Genomic DNA, 22,154 nt, shown 5'->3' with positions numbered 1-22,154 from the left:
AGCAACCATGGTTTTACCCTAGCAACCAACTGTTTACCCTAGCAACCAACTGTTTACCATAGCAACCATGTTTTTTTACCCTAGCAACCAACTGTTTACCATAGCAACCAGATAGGCAGAGCAGGGATCTCCATATATGGGCATAAACAGGTGACATCACACTGATGTCAGATACTCAGAGCAGGGATTTCTCCATAATATATGGGCATAAAAGGGATTCTGTTAGGGATCTCCATATATGGGCATAAAAGGGATTCTGTTAGGGATCTCCATATATGGGCATACAAGGGATTCTGTTAGGGATCTCATGGGCATAAAAGGGATTCTGTTAGGGATCTCCATATATGGGCATAAAAGGGATTCTGTTAGGGATCTCCATATATGGGCATAAAAGGGATTCTGTTAGGGATCTCCATATATGGGCATAAAAGGGATTCTGTTAGGGATCTCCATATATGGGCATAAAAGGGATTCTGTTAGGGATCTCCATATATGGGCATAAAAGGGATTCTGTTAGTGATCTCCATATATGGGCATAAAAGGGATGCTGTTAGGGATCTCCATATATGGGCATAAAAGGGATTCTGTTAGGGATCTCCATATATGGGCATGAAAGGGATTCTGTTAGGGATCTCCATATATGGGCATAAAAGGGATGGTATCCCAGATGATGCCCTGTTAGGAGATCCACACTAACAGAATCCATATATGGTCCTACCGACAGCTGCTATAAGCCAACCCTGGCGATAAGGTCTGAGTCGAAGAAATGCTTCTTTCCTGGCAAGAATTGCCCCTTTATACTGTAGGGCTCGTTTGTGTATTGTATGACATCACGCCACATCATCGGCTGAGGACTGTGTGATGTCATCATATCTCCATATATGGAGACATAAGTTGCTCATGCCCAAATATGGGCTGGTGAGGTCAGACTTAGTGTGATGCGTAGGTTATCTCCATATATGGAGATTCAACTTCAATGAGTAACCATGGCAAACTGTCAACTGCCCGTATGTCTTGATAATTGGTAAAACAAACTTTTGGCCTATTTGTGGAGATAAGCGACCAACGGTCGCTTATTGCGACCGTCAGGGAGCAGTTTACTATGAAAACCTCCACCGGCCGTCCGTCCGTCCGTCCGTCCGTCCGTCACACGTCACACGTCACACCTTTGCCCTGCTCATATCTCCGCATCAGTATGACATCACACCACATGTGTACACAAACCTTTGTGTACGTTGCTGTGGCAACAGTCTGTTGTTGCTGGTCTGTTAGTGTACGTTAGCAACCACCTTAGCAACCATGGTTTTACCCTAGCAACCAACTGTTTACCCTAGCAACCAACTGTTTACCATAGCAACCATGTTTTTTTACCCTAGCAACCAACTGTTTACCATAGCAACCAGATACGCAGAGCAGGGATCTCCATATATGGGCATAAACAGGTGACATCACACTGATGTCAGATACTCAGAGCAGGGATTCTTGCTGCTTTTTGTTGTTGTTGCGACCAACGGTCGCTTATCTCCCGATTAGGGAGTCTTACTGGTTAATATACTAGTAAGACGCTTCAGGGCGTTGCAACATGCGACCTCGCCCCAAAGGGCACGCTAATTCTTGGCCATCTGGCCAGTGATGTATATCGGACCAGTTACCCATACAGTATATGGAGACCCCTGGTACCCATATATAGAGATCCATGTACTGTATATGGAGATATGCTGTGAATGCCCAAACATGCGTACTCAGTTATTCGTTATGTGAAAGTCCTATGATGTCTATGACATCTGACATCATACCCTTTTATGCCCATACATGGAGATCCCTGTCTGTAGAACCAGCTGTTAGTGTGGTATGTGGCCGATGTGGTGTCCATATATGGGCATTCCCATATGAAGTCCTGTTAGATATGGGCTTAATATTGATTACATAAGGGAACTCCATATATGGGCATAAAAGGGATTCTGTTAGTGTGGCATCACAGTGAAGCCAGAGCGTGATGTCAGAACGGCAAACCCATTCTGTTAAGAGTGGTTCCCCTGACATCACAGTGACATCAGAGCATGATGTCAGAGCGACAAACCCATAGAACCACAGTGTCAGGCGTTATAGACAGAGATACATACGGACAAGCTGTGACCGTTCACATACTAAACTTGCGACCTACTGTACAGTCGCATTTAAATATTGTAGGTCTACAGACCAACGTTTTGTGTCTTAATTTGGGATTCTGGGGCTGTAGACTGGTGTTTCATTTTTTTCTTCTTTTTCTTGACTGGAAGGGAGTTCTCAATGGAGTGAAACAAGTTCGCAAACAACATTCTAAGTCTTGTCAGCACTGAGCAGATCAAATCTGAAATGCTTGCCCATTTTGATTTATCTGGATCATAACTCTCTGCTCTGTACATGTATGACAAATAGTGAAAATAGAACATCTCTCACCATCCTCTACCACTCAAACATGCATGCAGAAAACCAGCAAAACCCTGCAGTTATAAATAGAACACACACGCACGCACGCACGCACGCACTCACACACGTCACACGCACGCACACGCACGCACGCATGCACGCACGCACACACACACAAATATCCATGAGCTCTTCTGCCCCAACCCCACACCCACACACACACATATGCAATTTCCCCCATGTGAACCACAATCCCACACAAGGAGAGAATGATGTGAATATAGTCAGCAATGCTCTGTGCATCTGTGCCAGAACTACACCATGCCATGGACTTGGGAAGCGGTTTTATCTTCCAGTCGTGTTGTCCTTCAATAAAAATAATCTGCGGTCATGGACATTCATATGTGATCTTTCCCTCTACTTCTCTAACTTTTTACACCTGCGTAATAGTGCTCATCTGTTTCCTTTGATGGTATCAGTCAACATGATGACTGCCGCAAACACATCCAGAGCCAAACTAAATTTAACTTTTTGTACTTTGGAAATTCAATCAGCAAATTCAATCAGCAGATTATTTATCATACATTTTGGAGGCAGGAAGATACACATAAAAATAATTCTACATAAACTTTTCATTGAATGTGGTGTAAATTATTCAAGTCACTCAGGGTCGTCAAGCTGTTCACCACACCACAATGCTCAGTCAAAAGTGCTCATTAAAGATCTTACTGTTAACACTCTTACTCTCTTTTAACATGCTTCATGCCTCATCAGCCCACCAGGGCCCAATATCATTTGCTATTATTTGTAACTATTTATTATTGTTCCTATTCTGTTTTTTCTTTTCCTTTTCCTTGTATAACACAATAAAAAACTTGAATCTTGAAAGGGATAAAAAAAAACGAAAAAAAAGAAGAGGATTTAATGGACATAAAATGTTAACATGTATGATGATGTACAGTTTTACCATAAATGTTCTCTAATTGCACCTTCATCAAGGTTGTGAGAATCCACTTGCAACCCTGGTGATGTTTACATTAAAGTGTATTTATTATATACTGTATATATATTTTTTTAAGGCTGGGACTTTAACTGATTAATTGCGATTAATTAATTACAGAAAATTAACGTGATTAAAACAAATAACACATTTTAATCGCACTTAGTTTTTGCACCACATAACCTTCAGTTTCGGGCGTACTGATCATAGCGATGCACCAACCAAGAAGAGACAACAAACGCAAAGGGAGAAGTAGCCGATGAGAGCGCTTTGCTTGGCCCAGTGGATGCGAAATTTAGATTAAAAAAACTCACTTGTTGATTCACTCGTACAACAAAATTTGTTTTACTTGAAAAAAAATGCTTCACAGGTCAAATATCGATGTGCGATTAAAATGTGATTAATTGCGATTAATTAACTTCTTGCCTGCGGGTCGACTTTTAAAACGACATTCTCATTAGCGGCGGTTCTTCTGAGCGACATTAATCGACATTTATATACAATTTTTGGGTATTTTGACGGAGCAAATGGGTTCCCTTACCTTCAGCTGGTTATACCGAGAGACCGTGAAAAAAAGGATACGCTGATGACGTCACCGCTAAACCAGGCCTCGTCTGTTTACAATAGCGTCTGCTAGCCGTTTAGCTCAATACAAACCATCGTCCATTACGCACCTTCACTAGGTCGGATTTTGATTCGGAAATTTTGTGCGTGGCGTCTGTATACGATCCGTTGCCCAGACCGATGGTGGTTTTAGACGATCAAGCACGAATTGAACAGTAATGAGCACATATGGCGCGCCGTTGATTATAGCCGTGTATCCCATTGTGAATCAATGGAGCCACGTCACCTATCCATCCTTCAAACATGGATTTTTCTGAAAGTTTTAGTGTTACGATGGCGTGCTCTAGTGGTCTTTTTGGTGGTGGTTTATCATCATAGCTTTGAAAACAATGAAATACCCTATCATGTTAATAAAATATAGCTATTTCCCGGCAGTTTTAGCGCACATCCATATTTTAAGTTCGCAGGGAATGGGTGTTAATCACAGAGCCTGTAATTAATGAGATTACAAATTTTAATTGCATCCCAGCCCTAATTGTTTTACATAAAGCTGTAGGAAATAAAGCTGAAAAAGGTGTGGCAGAGGGAGAGCAGAGCCCAGTATTACAGCTTTTGGCACTGGGTGAAAAAATGGGTTACAAAAACCGTGGAATAAAAATGTAGTAAAATAAATAAATAAATAAAGCTATAGCAAATATTGCTATTAAATATAGTGGTTGCAAATGTATTAATTGATTGCCAAAGTCACTCATTGAAAATAGATGAATCCACAAAACTAGTGTAATTTGTAGGCTATTGTTGACCTATTTCTACCATATATCGCGAGTTCTGTTCAACTTTGACCCCTCTGTCACATGGTACTATTTATTGTGTCCATTATCATTACGCCGCTGGAACATTATCCCCCCAAAACAAGGTGCTCTGCAGTCAGCTGATCAGAACGAAACTCACTCTATAGCAGTGGTCCTCAACCTTTTCAGGCTGTGACCAAAATAATCATATTTTAACTGGACCAAAATAATCATATTTTAACTGGGGACCCCCCCCCCCCCCCCCACCCTGGTCCCTGACGAGTACTAAGAGTTGAGGCAAATGCCCCCCCCCCCCCCCCTTTCATTAATTTCATTAACACACTATTTCATTAACACACTGATTCATAATAATAGGAAAAGGTGAGTTTTCTTGTAGTTTTCCTTCAATGATCCAACCACTCCAACATACGTCAAACTATAGGCACCAGCAAATGAATTGGATTCCATTCAAATTCAAGAGACAGAGAGAAGTAGAAAGTGAAACAGAGAGACAGAAAGAGACAGACCATGACAAATGGTTGGCAGAGACATACAACTGTGATGTGGTAATTCAGTAACTCATTTATCAAACAACAACGCATGGAATAAGAGCTCACAATGTTCACCAACAGGGGTGGGCAACTTTGATGATGGAGAGGGCCACTATATTTACACACTCACTCCAGATGATCGAGGGTCACATTGTATATAGCTTTTCGTAATTAATGCCCTACTTCGTTATTCCATGTCACACAAAAGTAGCAAGAATAGCTGAGCTTGTAGATCGGCTATTTTTGCTATTTTTAAACTGGAATCCTGAAAAGTAACAATTTTAAGCTACTAATATAGACCGAAGTAATTAAAGCGGGTAGTTTAGTGTATTTGATCAACTCACAGTAGCAAGCATACAGAACAGTATAGCACTGTTTGTAATGTTTGCATATTTGGGATTGTAACAGCTGAAATCAATAATATATCAGATTTCCAATATTAACCTGCGGGCCGCATTAAATGAAGGTGAGTGCCGCATGTGGACCCCAGGCCGCCATTTGCCCATGTATGACCTAGAAGGTGATGGTTTGTAGTGGCTCAGCAGGTAGACCAGATGAATACCAGAACACTCGCCCCAAAAAACAGTCGCCTCAGGCTTGGAACCGGCAGAACAGCTGCCTGGTATTCCTAAAAGTAACATCGGTAAACTATGTCTAAACTGCTAAACCTAACCTTATACCTAACCTTAACCTCAGTAAAACAGTGCCAAAACCTAACCCTAACCCTATTCCTAATTCTAGCCTCGGGTAAACTATGCCTTACCCTAAAAAGATTTCTAACCTTATCCTCAGTAAAACAAATAATGGTAAATGGTGCATTTATATAGCGCTTTTATCCAAAGCGCTTTACAGAGATTGTGCATTACATTCACCCATTCACGCACACATTCATACACCGGTGGTGGAGGAAACCATGCAAGGCACCAACCTGCTCACCGGGAGCAATTAGGAGTTCAGAGTCTTGCCCAAGGACTCTTCGACATTAACTCAGGGGGAGCCCGGATTCAAACTGGGAACCCTTCGTGCTCTAATGACGGTTTCTCTACCCCTGAGCTATGCCGCCCCATACAAATACAAGAATACAAGAACAAATGAAGGTTCCTGATTTGATGCCCGCCTCTCCCTGGCTTTGTGTTGAAGAGTCCTTGAGCAAGATGCCCCTTGAGCAAGGTGCTCTTGATGAGCAAGTTGTTGTCTTGTACTGTTTCTTCCATCATGTAATGCACAGTGTGTAAATGTAATGCACATTGTAAAGCACTATGTAAATGCAACATATGTCATTTAACACCAGGAGGTGCCCAGCATGTTTCAGCTGAACAGTGAAAAAAGTGTCCTCATTGACTAATCACAAAACAGCATACGTAATGATGAATTAAAAATAATAATTGACGTAGGCCTACATTGTACAAAGTTGTGCACTTTCGTGGATATTGGTCAGTGACACATAACCACTGGGCAATCCAGATGTGATTAAGATTCCAATTAAAATCAGACCTTCATTAGTATTTCCACATACTGTAGGCGTGTGTGATGACACCACAGCTTCCTCTTCTTTGGGCCATAAAAAGGCAGTTTCAGATTGCATTCACCATCACTTCACACACCTGAGACTGCAAAAGCAAACAGAAAGAGAAGAAGAGAGAGAAGAAAAAGTATTTGAATATGAAGTACATGGTGATGGTAGTTGTCCTGCTGCATCTCTGCAAGGCTGATGCCAAGGCACTGGGTGACAGAACCAACATTAGAGAGATCAAATACCTTCTAGAAAAAATGAAGGCGGAATACAAGTTTGGACCTGTAAGTAGTATTGTGGATAATATTTGTATGATCTTTTTGTAATGCATTACAGAGATGTTCAAAGTGGGGCTCAGATGACACCCAAGGGTCATTCGGAGGTTTCTAGGGGGTCCCCCATGGCGGGGGTATTTTGAATTACAATTCTATTCAATTTAAGCCAAAACATATTCATACTGGGGTCTCAGAGCTAAACTAATACTCAGTATTTTACTCTGTAGCCTTTCACGATTATTGACAGCCCTACTCTGTACAGTTGCACTATGACCGGGTCTTGCATTGAAGATAATCAGTGTTAGTGTAAACTTTCATCTGCATCCTGTACATGTGAATGTGCTCATTATAATCTTGACATAACTATCTAGTGGATTAATAAGAATAAAATAAATCGTCTCTATTTCTACAGGCAAAGAACTTTACAGGGCCATCAATGGATAGAAAATGGAGAGAAAAAGCAGTAAGTAATCTATGAGTAGTAATCTATGAGTTGCTTATCGAACACTCAGAATGGTCAATGCAGGCATTTTATGTTCTTCTGTTCAACCAAGACACATTTTATTTGTTCTACTCGACAAAACTGCAGTACTATACCTGACCAGGCCCTGTCATTTTTCCTATAGTGTCACTGCATCGGTACCTTTGCGAAGGAGCACCTGGAGCATTTCACTGATGAACTGAATAAGAAGGGAGGACTTCTAGAGGGCAGTACCATTCTACAGAACCTGGAGAGTGGAGTAAAAACTCTCTCTGAACATCACCCGGTTAGTGATGCATTTTCGACTGCTGTTCTGACACCTCTTTGAATCTCTTGAATCTCACACCACAAGCTTGGATGTCAACACAACTTTGAGGCTGACGTGCAAACTGTAGCCACAAGACTGAACTCTGAAGTTAACCTTTTTCTTTCTTTTTTAGGAGAAGAATGACTGCAAATCAAGTGGATTAATGTCATTTACGTCTGCAATAGAGGACTACATCCGTTTCCTTCAGGAGATTTGGCAAAACTGCGTAAGTAGCTCTGGCCACTACTGTACCTACTTTCCACCACTTACACATACAAGACAATATTTATGTGTGCATTGTATAATTCCTCATTTATGACACATTCTCTAGTTAAGTAGCTTTATAGTTTTCATCTATTTGTAGTGTTCTGTGGTTGTTGTTACTCATTTGAACACTGTGTCCTGTGTCCACGCAGAGCATTGTCCAGGGACATAAGGGTTAACAAGACTTTTAAGGACGGAGCAGGGAGGACACAAAGAGAAGTTCTGTCCAGGCACCTGTGATCCCTAATGGAGACCCCGTTTCCATGTTTTTACTTAATGAGATGAAATGGAGGACAAGACACATGAATGTATTTCTATACTGGATATAAGTATCTTATGTAGGTGTCTAGGCCTATATATTTCCTAACTTGATTAGGATTCAGGGAATTTGTTTATTGTTTTATCTATTTATTTATTTATTTATTTCAGCTGGATATCTATTTAATTATTTAATTTATTTATGACTGTTGAATTACAGTCGAGAGAGTAATATCAGTGATATCAAATGTATTTCTCTGCAGAAACCCTTAGCTGTCGCCCTCAAATAAAACAATATTTGTTCATACTTATACTTGAGTGTTTTTTGCAAGCGTACCATCAACAGTCATGGTTTGGTTTTTAAATGACACAAAGAAATACACAGTACTCAATTGCATCACTTAAAAAAAGTGTTTGAATTCAGTGTGAAATATACACATATATAATTACAATGCATTTATTTTCAAGTTAGTGTACCACTCATCTTGAAATTCCGATGCCCATTCAGAGCTGATGCTGGAAACACACAACACCAGTTCAAATTTAACCATTGAGAAACTGACCCAGAACAGAAAAAACATTTCTGTCGGGCAGAAACCTCTTATCTCCATATTCCAGTTTGTTTTTGTTTTTGTAAATTAACGGCCTATACTTCGTCCAACAGCATCACACAAAATAATCAAAAGTACCACATCCGCAAGCTAGAAACGAAGATGTTACTTTAACTGTTTTTGGATTTGAATCCTGAAAAAAAAAAAATAGAAAAAATGTTGGACATATGAGGTTTTCACCCGACAGATACTAGTATTACAGGTATAGACTATTATAGGTTTAGGTTTAGGCGTAGTATGTAACTTTGATTGATTAGTTGAATATTTTATTAGACAAAAATGAAGAACAGTACAAGCACGGTCAAAAAAAAATAAAAAAAAAATCTGTCAAACACCGTGCCTAAAAGGAACACCCCCAAAATGCCCTTGTGGTCTTGTTTCCGTTGGAGGTCCTTGCTCTGTGTTTGCATTGAATAATATATCATTTTTTTACCCTTAATTTCCCTTTATACTGGCAGTCATCAGCCACTCGAATGCAGTGGTGATTACCTGAAGAAACACACTGCCTATTTTGGTGGTTTCACTATTTTGGTCGTTTTTTGGGCTACCACGTTATGTTAAATGAGTCAGACTTTGGTACTATATTTTCGCTCCATGACACCATTGTACGATATAAAATAGGGCTTGGGTGACTAGCAACAAAGTTGCTTTCGATATTGGGAAAGTGACTGCATGTGTATACATGTGCATACAGTATGTATTATGTGGGAACTGTGCATGTGTAACTGTGTAAGAGAGATCTACATCTGGGGAGTGCCTGCACACACAATTGTAAGTATGCAAACACTTGTGACTTGGCACTGGCACAAATATACCTTTACTATAGCTGACACATGCATGTGCGCGCGCGCGCGCACGCGCACGCAGACACACACACACACACACACACACACACACACACACACACACACACACACACACACACACACACACACACACACACACACACACACACACATATGTACAGAGTAGAAAGGAGATTTGGAATCACTTGCAGTGTTGTGTTTTGTGGGTGACAGTCAATCCACATCAGAAGAAAAGTTCAACAGACCTGACACAATTTCATGATAAGAGTGAGATTGTAGAGCCACATGAAAGCCAGTTCTTAAGATCAACCGAGGATTAGAAAAAAAATGTCTGCCGAACAAACTACTCAGATCTGCTGATATACACCACCATTCTCAGATAGCTCTAATAATAGTTACAATTTCCTTTCTGTTTTTCTATCACATATCTCACAACACATCAGAAGCTGGAGTGTTAACTCAATTCTAGTATTAAATTAACTCTGACAGTGTTGAGCGCTATATTCTACAGATTAAGACAGATACTGTATACAGTATAGTGCACATAAGAACACATTAATTTATATAGAGGGTATGCGCATGCATAAAGAATGGCAAATCGAGTGGCAGATCGAGTGGCAAAGTGAGTTTAACATTGTTTAACGTCGTTTAATGCAGTCAGATTTGTTTAGATGTAAGGGCTGTCAAGGCCAGAAAGTAGTGTTTTGCCACTCAGTGGGCATTCCCGCATAACTTCCGGGTAGGATGATGATGTCACGTCATGTGCATATATACCCTCTAGACATATTATGTATATGAATAGACATATATTTTAGTGCACATGTGATATGATGCCCTTCTTGATGATCACACTACAGCGTCACACAAAAGTATCAAAAGTATAGCGGATCTACGATAGCATCATGTTTCGAGCTTGAAGATGCACTTCATTTTAATCCTGAAAAGTAGTCTTTCTTCAACACCCATCACACTCTTTTCAAAGTACCGGTATCTCCTTTTCTCCTGAGGGGGGGGGGGGGGGGGGGGGGGGGGGGCATATTTGCACAGTCAGATGAACGGCACAGGAAGTGGTATGACCCTGCTGCCCTGTATTATCAGAAATCGCATCGAAGCCAGTTCTATGAAGAGAGGGTTATCAACGTGTGAAAAGTGTCAGCAGAAAGTTCATGTTCAGTCATGTGCTCTTACGACATCACCTTCCTCAGAGTGATCTAATACTATTATTGTACTTAATAGACCCTCCAGAAAAACGTGGGCAAAATCCTTGATTATGTGGACTAAAATAATTGATTATGCGGTAAAGAATCATTGATTTTGCGATGAAATGTGCAGGATTTTATGTGGATTTTATGCTGTGAAATTGCGGAAAGTTGCGGAATATGCGAAAAGTTCCTAAATAAATATGTTTCGTTTTTTCAGAGCACACAACTGACAAAAGACCATTGATATTAAATATTGATGATGTTCGGGCACTCACTGGCCTACTGGTCCAGGCGCATATACCACATAGGCATTGCCACAAATGCATTGATGCCTGACGGCGTCGCCGGTTTGATTCCAGATCCGGACGACCTTTGGCGCATGTCACTCCCCATCTCTCCCTATCAAATAAAGGCAAAAAAGCCCCAAAAACCGATCTTAAAAAAATTATATATATATATATATATATATATATATATATATATAGATAGATAGATAGATAGATAGATAGATAGATAGATAGATAGATAGATGATAGTTATATAATCTATCTATAAATGCGAGAAGTCTCTGCGTGTCTGTCTGTCTGTCTGTCTGTGTGTCTGTCTGTAATCCGCGTATCTCGAGAACCGTTTGTCCCACCGGCTTCAGATTCGGCACGCGCGTTCCCCGCCGCGGCACGGAGTGCAGTGCCGGGTCTCGACCCGACCCGACGCGCGGTTTTCCCGAACCGGCGCGAAACGTTCGGAATCTCCTTATGCGGGGTTGATTGTTGACATCAGGCTGTTCCGGAGGAAATCGGCGAAAGCTCTGACTCATTGTGACATCACTTCATAAAAGGCTCTGACATCACGTACGCCACATGAGTCAACAAAAAATCTCTGTGAGTGTGTATGTATGTATGTAATCCGCGTATCTCGAGAACCGTTCGTCCCACGGGCACGCGCGAATGCCCCCATATATGGGCATAAAATGGATCGCAGACAGACAGATACAGATATCTCCATATATGGACATAAATGGACAGAGGCAAACAGATGGTCAAAGATCTCCATATATGGGCATAAAATGGACGCAGACAGACAGATACAGATATCTCCATATATGGGCATAAATGGACACAGGCAAACAGATGTTCAAAACGGGTCCTATGACAACAGGTATAATGAGGTTTGCATTAAAGGGGGAACCGGCACTGTGTCTGCAACACAGTTGGAGGCACAGACAGATACTCCATATATGGGCATAAAATGGACGCAAATAGACAGATATCTCCATATATGGGCATAAAATGGACCCAGAACTATAACTGCAGTGATCTCCATATATGGACATAAAATGGACGCCGACAGACAGACAGACAGATACAGATATCTCCATATATGGGCATAAATGGACACAGGCAGACAGATGGTCAAAACGGGTCCTATGAAAACAGGTATAATGGGGTTTGCATTAAAGGGCGGGGCATTCATTCCCTATTTACATTGTTCCGAGTTGGCCAGGTCGCCGACTAGACGGGCGGCCCAGCTTAGTATTGTTTAAATGCTATGCTTATTATGTGACTTTCTTTGTTATGGTCCAACGAAAAGTAAATTATGTCAGGAGATATACTGTATAGTGTATACCTTGGGGGTGTTAATATTTTCTAATGTGGCGCCCTTTGAAAAAGGTTTGGACACCCCTGTCTTACAGAATTTAAAAGTGTAGATTGTAGATAGCTAAAATACTGTAACTCTTGACAGTGTTGAGTGTTAAATTAAGTCTTTTGAGATTTGATTTTACTGGGTAACTGAATAACAGCTGTCAACTTAACTGATGGGCCATGGTGTATGAGATAACTGAATACAGTCGTGTTTGTGGCACGATGGTTGACAGATTGATTCAATTCAATTTCAACATACTGTAGTAGGTGTGTAGACTTCCTCTTGTTTAGGCCATAAAAAGGATGTTCAGACTGTAATCACCTTCACTTCACACGTGACGTACAAAGTAGTAATTGTAGTTTTAATGTTACATCACCACAAGCCTGGGTGGCAGGAAGGCTGATGAAGAGAAGGCCCGGACTGCCAGGAAAGGAGATCACTCATCACCTGGAGAATATCAAAAGTAAGAAATCAAACTTGACAACAACAAAAAACACTCTCTAAAAGCTAATGTGTTGCAACACGTTTAAATAACATCATCACTATGCATCATTTTCTCATGTAAAATTATCACCATTTAATTCAATTTATACCAAAGTCCAAAGAACGGTCCATAGCACAGTCCTGTCCTGAAGTTGAACTTCAGGACAGAATCATTATAAATGGGGATCTGTGGAAATTAAATGTAGGAGTTCATACATTTCTTGTACATTTTTACCCACAGGATTTTAGGGGTACTGTGACCCGTCACCCGGGTCTTGCTGGCATAAAAGGGATTCTGTTAGGGATGTCACCTGTGATATCACCAGTGATATCACCTGTGATGTCACAGTGATGTGTCAGGGGAACCACAGAGTCAGGCGTTACAGACAGAGATTCGGACAAGCTTTCTTATTTGTTCTACTTTGTTCTACACCATAGTGCAGCAGCAGCACATTTGCCAAGAACCTGAAGCATTTGTCAAAGAACTGTATAAGGAGAGAGATGATCGGGATGCCAAATGCCCAAACTCTTTCAAAACATCAGAACATCTGCATGTTCTTATATGAACCTGACAACACTTTGAATCTCCTGAATCTCACACCATCAGCCTTGCTGTCAACCAACCACAATTCTGTGGCTGATGTGCAAACTGTAGCCAGTAAACTCAACTCTAAGTGTGCAGTCTTCTTTCTGTCTTTTTCCCCCCCCTTTTTTTTTGCAGAAAAACTTCTGGTAATCACGCTATGAAGAAACACAGTACATCAAATTCCCAAATGCAATGAATGAGAAAATGTGTAAGTAGCCCTGAGGTACACATGCTGCATGCTCCAATTCTTCTCACCACACACAAGATATTTATGCTGTAATTTCTGGATGTGGAAGAGGCGCGCTTCCTCTGAACGCCTCCTTGGACATGAGTGCTCAGCTTCTTCCTTTAAAATATGATTTGCAGCAGAAATTCAGTTTTTACCTTCACCCAGCTGAGGGCTGCTCAGTTGGTTATGATGAGCGCTTGGGAGGAGCAGTTAGGGGTTATATATCTTGCTAAGTGTCTTGCTCTGGGACACTTTGACACACTTCCCGGGCCAGGATGTAAACCGGCGACCTTCTGGGTACTCTCTACCCACTAAATAAGCCATGGCCAGCCTCTGTATAGTCAATACAACAAAAAGCAACAACATAAAAACAAAAAGATACAACAGTGCTAGCTCAAATGTATTGTCATTTGTTATTGCTGCCTCAGGCTAACGTGTTGCGGCAGGAGCCTTCAAGACACTATGCTCTTATAAGGCCTCTGCTGAAACACGTTAGCCTGAGGTAGAAATAAAGACGTGTATCTGAGCCAACAGTCTTGCATTAGTATTTGTTTGTTTTACATTTATAGTATGTGGTAGGCTAGGTCTGCTTTGTTTAATTTTGGCAAATTGTCATTAATTACAGAATTTCTAGTTACATTTTTTTGTGTTCTGTTCAGTGGTTATTGTTACCGATTTGACTGTTTCCATGCAGAACATTGTCCCAGGACATGGGGGCAACAAAACATTTTAAGTAGGGAGGCCAAAATTAAAGGTTCTTTTCCGGCACTTGCAATGCTTACGTTATATTATGAGATGAAACGAGACAAGACTGGATGTATGCTGGATGTATGTTATGTAGGAGGAATTCAGTTATCAGCTTCACCCAGCTGATGGTTTCTCCGATGGTTAAGATGCTGATGCCAAAATTAAAAGTTCTGTTCCGGCACTTGTGATGCCTAACAGAGACCCTGTTTCCACGTTTTTACTTTATGAGATGAAATGCAGAACAAGACACATGAATGTATACCTATATGCTGGATATATGTTATGTATCTTTGTATACAAGTATATATGGTATCTATATATTTTCTCACTCAATCAGTGGATGTGTGCTCCAAAACAGTATTCAGCTCAGAAACCAAGCTGTAATCAAGTTTCTTCAAGAACTTCTTGGAATAATTGTTTTGGTATGTCTATGTTATATTCTAAATCATGATGACCGGCGAGACTAGGCTACTCGATTAGCCTTTATTTTGTGGATACCAGACAGAGTTGTCGGAGGTGGTGAGAGAGGTGACAGCTGCTCCTTTGAACATAGAAAACCAGCCTTCATTGCAGAGCCTTATCCTTTTGGTCAGCAGGCAGCTGGAGAGAAGTTCTCTGAAGTGAGCTTACAGTACCTGTGCATCACAGCTTCACCCAGTGTGACCCCTGAACTCTTGACTCCATGCCCGGCTGCTGGGCATGCCTTTAATGCCCTGGCAGCAAGCCCCACTCAGCGATTTAGTCACATGTTGCAGGGGGAAGCTAGGTTACGTAATGAGCCGTGATGTGAAATAACTAAGTACGTTTACTCAAGGGGGAAAGGGGAGACCTGTTAATCCTGCGGGAGGAATTCACTTATCAGTTTCACACAGCTGATGGTTTCTCAGGTGGTTCTGATGCTTTGTACTTTGACTTAAGTGAGATTTTGAATGCAGGACTTTTACTTGCAGAGTATTTTGTGGCATTGGTACTTTTACATTAGTCCAAGACCCACAAGATTCCTCGTGACTTGCGTCATTGCAACCACACTTGCAATTTCCCAGAATTTTATCTTTCTAGTTGTGGGCTCGCCTAAAAGGCGAGACCAGTATGTTATCTTCATTATTTATATAGCGAGTTCCGTCGCAGACAGTACAAAGGCAGGGCCCTTAGCCCTGCCTTTGTAGGAAAATCGGGGAGTGGTGTTAGCTGGAGTATTGGTTGAGCTTCACATGACAGTTAGCACGCTGCAGAATATAGTACAAGCGAGCCCACACTGTTTCGTAGGAACAGTATTTCTTGTTACTGATAAGTATTGTTTGATTTAATCCAATACTAATGTATTACTGTAATGAACAAAGGCAATTTGATTTGGGGCACACATAATACAGACTAAAGACATACAGCTCAGACAGACAGTTACAAGCAAAGTTGGGCATTATAAAAACCACACCAGTGTGAACTGAGCAGTACTGTCCATTAATTGTGTGTGTGTGTGTGTGTGTGTGTGTGTGTGTGTGTGTGTGTGTGTGTGTGTGTGTGTGTGTGTGTGCGTACGTGCGTGTGTGCGTGTGTGTGTGTGTGTGTGTGCGTGTGCGCGTGCGTGCATGCCTGCCTGTGTACATTTCAAGGCTGCTCAACAGCACCGCTCGGTGGCTGCAGCTGTTGCCGTGCTCAGACATAAACCTCATTATTACTGATACAGACATACACCTCGTACTGATATACACACAAACGGTCAAATGTTAGAGTGGCATGCACCGCTCAAAAAAAAAAATAGGAAATAGTCCACTAGGCCAATAGGCATTTAAGTATTTCATGTGCCACACTCCAGACCACTGTTCACTAGGCGGATGGCTTGCGGAATGTGCTGTTTAGTAGAGCACCTCCTGGCACTGGAATGAAGGATGGACATTATTAGTAGAACACCTGGCATAGGAATGAATGATGCTCTGCTGGTTAGTAGGGCACCGTGGGGAGTTATAGGCAGGGCATCTGGTATTGGAGGTGAAGGATATGGGTGATATCCCCCATGATGCCGTGTGGGCCTTTGCCCGGAACTGCTCCTTGGATTATGAAACAGGTATTCTGAGACGGTTTCTGACCTGTGAGTGAGTCCTGTGAGTGAGTGAGTGGGTGGTGAGTGACCCTTCCTCAAATGTAATCTTTGGCCCATTTTAAAATCACACACACACACACACACACACACACACACACACACACACACACACACACACACACACACACACACACACACACACACACACACACACACACACACACACACACACACACACACACACACACACACACTATACTAATCCCACTTCTGGCCATAATCTCACCATGGATATTATTTTAGAGAGAGGGCAAAGCTTTAGTGCAGAGGTTGACCCAATGTTCAGTGACTTTGGTGTCTGTCAGGGGGAAACAGTGAAGCTGTTTATTCTTCCCTCTGTCAAAACGAATTCAACTTGCATTCGTCTCTGGTTGTGCCCCACCACCACCAGTGTCCCTCTGCTCAAACAAACTGGGTCACAGGATTTTACTGTGAATACATCTTACAGCAACTTGGGATATGATGGCGAATATTGCCAGGGGCTTTCTAAGGATTCTCAAATCAGATGAGCATTGCAGGTTTGCAGGTATAGCACAATATAGGCCTAAAGTAGGCTTACTGTACATACACAACTTAAATTACTTTCAGTGTTTTGTCAGTTTAAGCTTACTCCTCTTCTGAAATTGCAGATATTGAGCTTGTAATTACTGGTGAAGTTGTAGCCCATTTACAGATGAGCACTGACAGATGAGGTCATCTGACAGTAGATGACATTAATCTATGTGAAACTGACCAGAACATATGATGAATACTTCCTGATTTATTCTCTCAGGTATAAATGTATATGACCTCCGTACAGAATCTCTATCTCATTCATAACAATAATTACTGTGAGGCTTATGCTTCTGCACCTCATTTTATCCCTGTAAGCAACTGATGACTTCCTCCATTAGGTGGCCTCAGTAACCCACTGCCCCATACCACCATATACAGTAGCTGTTAATTCCATAGGAAGCAAGCAATCCAATTGCTGTCACCTTCTGTCTCTTTTTGTGTATCCTATTAAATACACTCAGGTGGCCTAGGCCTACTATGCGTTTTGTCAGTGCCTTATGACATAATAGGTTTAGCCTATTAAATATGTATAGGCCTATATATAAATATATTTTAATTGTGTGTAAGAAAGTGCCTATTTTTGAATTCAAGCTCCAGTCTAATTAACTGAAACCCTGTTTTATAGCCTACTTCGTCGTAGGACGAATAATGCGCAATAACTTGTAGAAGCTGTATTTTTTTCTTTTATGTGCTGTGTGAGAAATTAATGATGATGCTCATATTCCCATTTGACCAGCTGTACGTAGCAGCCTATACCAACCGCAGCCAGGTGTAATGTCAAGTTGAACAGGAGAAACGCGCGTGGACACTGTGGAGTGGACAGTGGACACACCGTCATATCATATATCATCAGTGACCCACACTTCACTGCTGGCTCTTCAACGGGACAACGACGTCAGAGGCGGCACAGCTCGGGCTGCGAGTGAGTGTGAAACAGGACTCGGCGGTTTGGAGAACGGACGCGCAATCAAGCGGCAGCTTTGCAGAAATGAAAACTATTAACGTTAACGAAACATTGTCTATGCTGTGTATTTTTTAATTAGCGACGTTCTGTGCTGCCTTGCCCGCAGAAAGAATTTAGGCTACAAAGGATTTATTTATTTTTTAGGTGATGGACGGAGAGACTGTGGGTAGCCTACATCACATGGGTGGATGGACTAGCCCCACTTAAGTTATGGGGCGTTAATCCAAAACCAGGATACCTATCATACCTTTGATTGACTGTCTGAGCTGGACGAAGTGAGTAGACCTATATTGTGAACTATAAATAGTAAAACACAAGCTGCAAATATGTTGGTGGAAGCTGCAACGTTTAATTATTTACATCTTTAAAATGCATGCAGTCCATAAGGCTGTGCAATATGTTACTTTTGGCGCACCTATATAGACTATAAACCAGGGAAACTGCATGACTTCTTTCTATAGAGCTTTATAGAAATTGTTTTTGAAATCAGGTGGTATGGTATGAGGCACAATGCAAGAAAAATAATGTATTTATGATTTCACAAACCAGTGGTTGTGAATCAGGAATAACACAATAATGGAACAGTTAGGCTATTTGTCATGAGAAAAAAAACATGTATAGGCTAGATCTAAAACACAGTCAAATTAAAACAATGTATTTCTTTTTTCCATCCCTATAGTGCTGCTGACGAATTTGGGATTGCTGAAAAAACAAAAGGGGACCCATGGTAAAAGTAGCAGCAGTCATCATTTCCTAGAGGGAGTAAGGACCACTATCACTGCAGCTCAAAGGATGTCAAGTCTGATTTACCATGTCAAGGGAAGAAATACCCTGGCCCAAACGACTCAGGCTCACACATGCACACAATTCCAACTGCTGTTATGAATTGTCAAAGGAATAATTCGACATAATTCTATATGGCTTCGATGTGGCAAATATTCTTGCCTGCCGGTATGACTTGAGCGATCTGACCGATGGATCAGATTAACTTCACCACCGTCCTTGACAGTGGCTTGTTGGAGGAGGCGCCATCTAGCCGAGTCCTGACCGGCTGCTTCCTCTCGTTGCTCATTCTCACCACGTTGCTGGGGAACACTCTCGTCTGTGCTGCTGTCACCAAGTTCCGACACCTGCGCTCCAAAGTCACCAACTTCTTTGTGATCTCGCTGGCCGTGTCTGACCTCCTGGTGGCCATCTTGGTGATGCCATGGAAGGCGGTGACGGAGATCGTCGGGTTTTGGCCCTTTGGCTCGTTCTGTGACACGTGGGTGGCCTTTGACATCATGTGTTCCACAGCGTCCATTTTGAACCTGTGTGTGATAAGTGTGGATCGTTACTGGGCCATCTCCAGCCCGTTTCGCTATCAGAGAAAGATGACTCCTAGAGTTGCCTATTTGATGATCAGCATTGCCTGGACCCTGTCTGTCCTAATCTCCTTTATCCCCGTTCAGCTCAACTGGCACAAGGCCCAGACTGAAACGTCCGGCTCGTTCACAGGCTCTTCTGGCTCCCTTGGATCCAACAGCACAGCTGCAGAGAACTGTGACTCGAGTCTGAACCGGACCTACGCCATCTCCACCTCCCTTATAAGTTTCTACATCCCCGTGGCCATCATGGTGGCCACCTACACCCAGATCTATCGCATTGCGCACTGGCAGATCAGGAGGATCTCTGCCCTGGAGCGGGCGGCCGAGAACGCCAAGAACAGACACGACAGCTTGGACGACGAGTACAGCTCGGCAGAGTCTGAGAGCTCTTTTAAGATGACCTTCAAGAGAGAGACCAAGGTCCTGAAGACGTTGTCAGTGATCATGGGGGTGTTCGTTTGCTGCTGGCTTCCGTTCTTCATCCTCAACTGCATGGTGCCCTTCTGTGAGCGGGCGAGTGGAGGGGAAGCGCTCCCCTGCATCAGCCCCACCATCTTCGACGTGTTCATGTGGTTCGGCTGGGCCAATTCCTCCCTGAACCCTATCATCTACGCCTTCAACGAGGATTTCCGCAAGGCCTTCTCCATCCTGCTGGGTTGCCACAGACTGCATCCAGGAGGCCACGGCATTGAGAAGGTTACCCTGAACAAAAAGTGACGAGTGGCTCTCGCAGCACTGACTCATCCTTAGTGCTGAGTCCATCACTCCCGTCGTGGCTCATTTACGTCTAATGAAAACACTGCAGTGTTCTCGCAGGATGCAGTGGCCACCAACCACGGCGTAACAATGTCTGCACAGCCAATGCACGGCCAGCGGGCCTGCCTGTATGTGTGCTGATTGTCACAGTGTGCGTGTGTGTTATTCCCGCGTTGGGTCACTTTAATGGATACCGCTGGGAGACACTCCGAGGAAGAGGAGAGAGTGGAGGAGTGGAAAAGAAAAGGAGAGGAGGGTGGAGGAGAGGTTAGGCGAGGAGAAGGAGGTGGAGGTGGACAGGAAGAGAGGATTTGGGGTTTTAGACATGTCTCCCCTGTCATGCCAGGGCGCTAGAAGAGCAGCAGTGGTTACGTGCCCCCAGGAGAGAGAGAGACAATCCTGTCACCAGGGCCAGGCAGCACAACCCAATAGTAAGACACGGTTCTCTGCAATACCATCTCACACACACATACACTGTACACCCACCCCTATGAAAGTACCTGTAGCGAACAACATGCTCACGCAACATGAGTTGTCATGTTATGTACAGTGATCACATGCTCTGCAAAGATTACAGGATTACAATATACCAGTATATTTCTCTGAAAATAAACATGCAGTAGTAAATCCAAAACATGGTTTAAAATCAAAGCTAGAATGGCAATAGACATTTGACATATTTTATATTAACCTAGTTAACAACAATTAACGGTTAGAACCCCCATTTGAGAAACACTGCTATAATAAACTGTACATCACTGGTTCCCAAACACTGGGTCGGGACCCATTTGTTGGTCACGGACACATTCTTATGGGTCCCTTTCCTACATTTTCTTTTTAATTATTTCAAAATGTTTCCCTTAAAATCTAAGATTTTCATGAATAAAAGAAAAATGCAATGATTTTTCTAAGTAATTTCATTAATAAATAAAAGAAAAATCTAAGAAATGTCATAAATTATAAAACAAATATTTAAGAAGTAGTGAAAATAGCCAATCTGCAAGATCTTCATAGCATCCTTGAAAGGTAAAAACCCCAAAAGGGGTTCCTGTCCTAATTGGGGTAATGTGTGCATACTCATGTTGACTGTAAATAACGTTATATTCATACGTAAACTCACTGGTGATATAGTGATAGATGTACATTCATTCATAATTCACTGTACATGTATATTTATTGATGAACTACACATTCAATCATTCATTCCTTCAGAGATCCAGTGCAGATATCGAGGGACCTCATTTTATTTTTATCTTTTTTGTTTGAAGTTTTATTCCTATTTATTTTGGTTTGGTTCTTGATTGGTTTGGTTTGTACCTGTACTTCTCCCGTGTTTCATACCACCTGCTGTTGCTGCCATGAAAACTGAATGGATTATCTTAATCTTAAATCTGTCCGAGACTTTTAATGTCAATTCAAAAGGGTTCTGGAAGGAATGTGTGAACATCATGAAAATGTGAACATTTCATGTGTTATTTTTGCAACATTCAATCCAGATGTTGCCCAATCCAGATTCTTTGAGCGAAATGTACATGGTGAATACATTTCTTGAGAAATATCCCTTTATACAGTAAAGTACATGAATAATATGAATCATATCTGAGCTTACACTGCAGAAAAATGTCTCCTTGGTTTTCAGACAGACACATTAAGGCCTGACAGAGACATTGTAGTTGCTATTGGACAGTAAATC

The 22,154-nt window shown here is 41.9% G+C and overlaps 1 protein-coding gene across 1 annotated transcript; it reads left to right on the top strand.

Moving 5' to 3' along the window:
* Window positions 1-19,312: 19,312 nt before the first annotated feature.
* On the top strand, window positions 19,313-20,422 carry drd1a (dopamine receptor D1a; the record flags this gene model as incomplete). The annotated part of the gene is made up of 1 exon (XM_080746268.1): window positions 19,313-20,422. One exon carries the CDS (start codon window positions 19,313-19,315, stop codon window positions 20,420-20,422), a length of 1,110 nt encoding a protein of 369 aa, XP_080602394.1.
* Between the last annotated feature and the right edge of the window lie 1,732 nt (window positions 20,423-22,154).

This window comes from Nannobrachium achirus, assembly GCF_963921795.1.
Source record: "Nannobrachium achirus genome assembly, chromosome: 17".
NCBI classification, from domain to species: domain Eukaryota; kingdom Metazoa; phylum Chordata; class Actinopteri; order Myctophiformes; family Myctophidae; genus Nannobrachium; species Nannobrachium achirus.
Note: the sequence above shows the minus strand (reverse complement) of the source record. Positions and strands in the feature narration are given on the sequence as shown.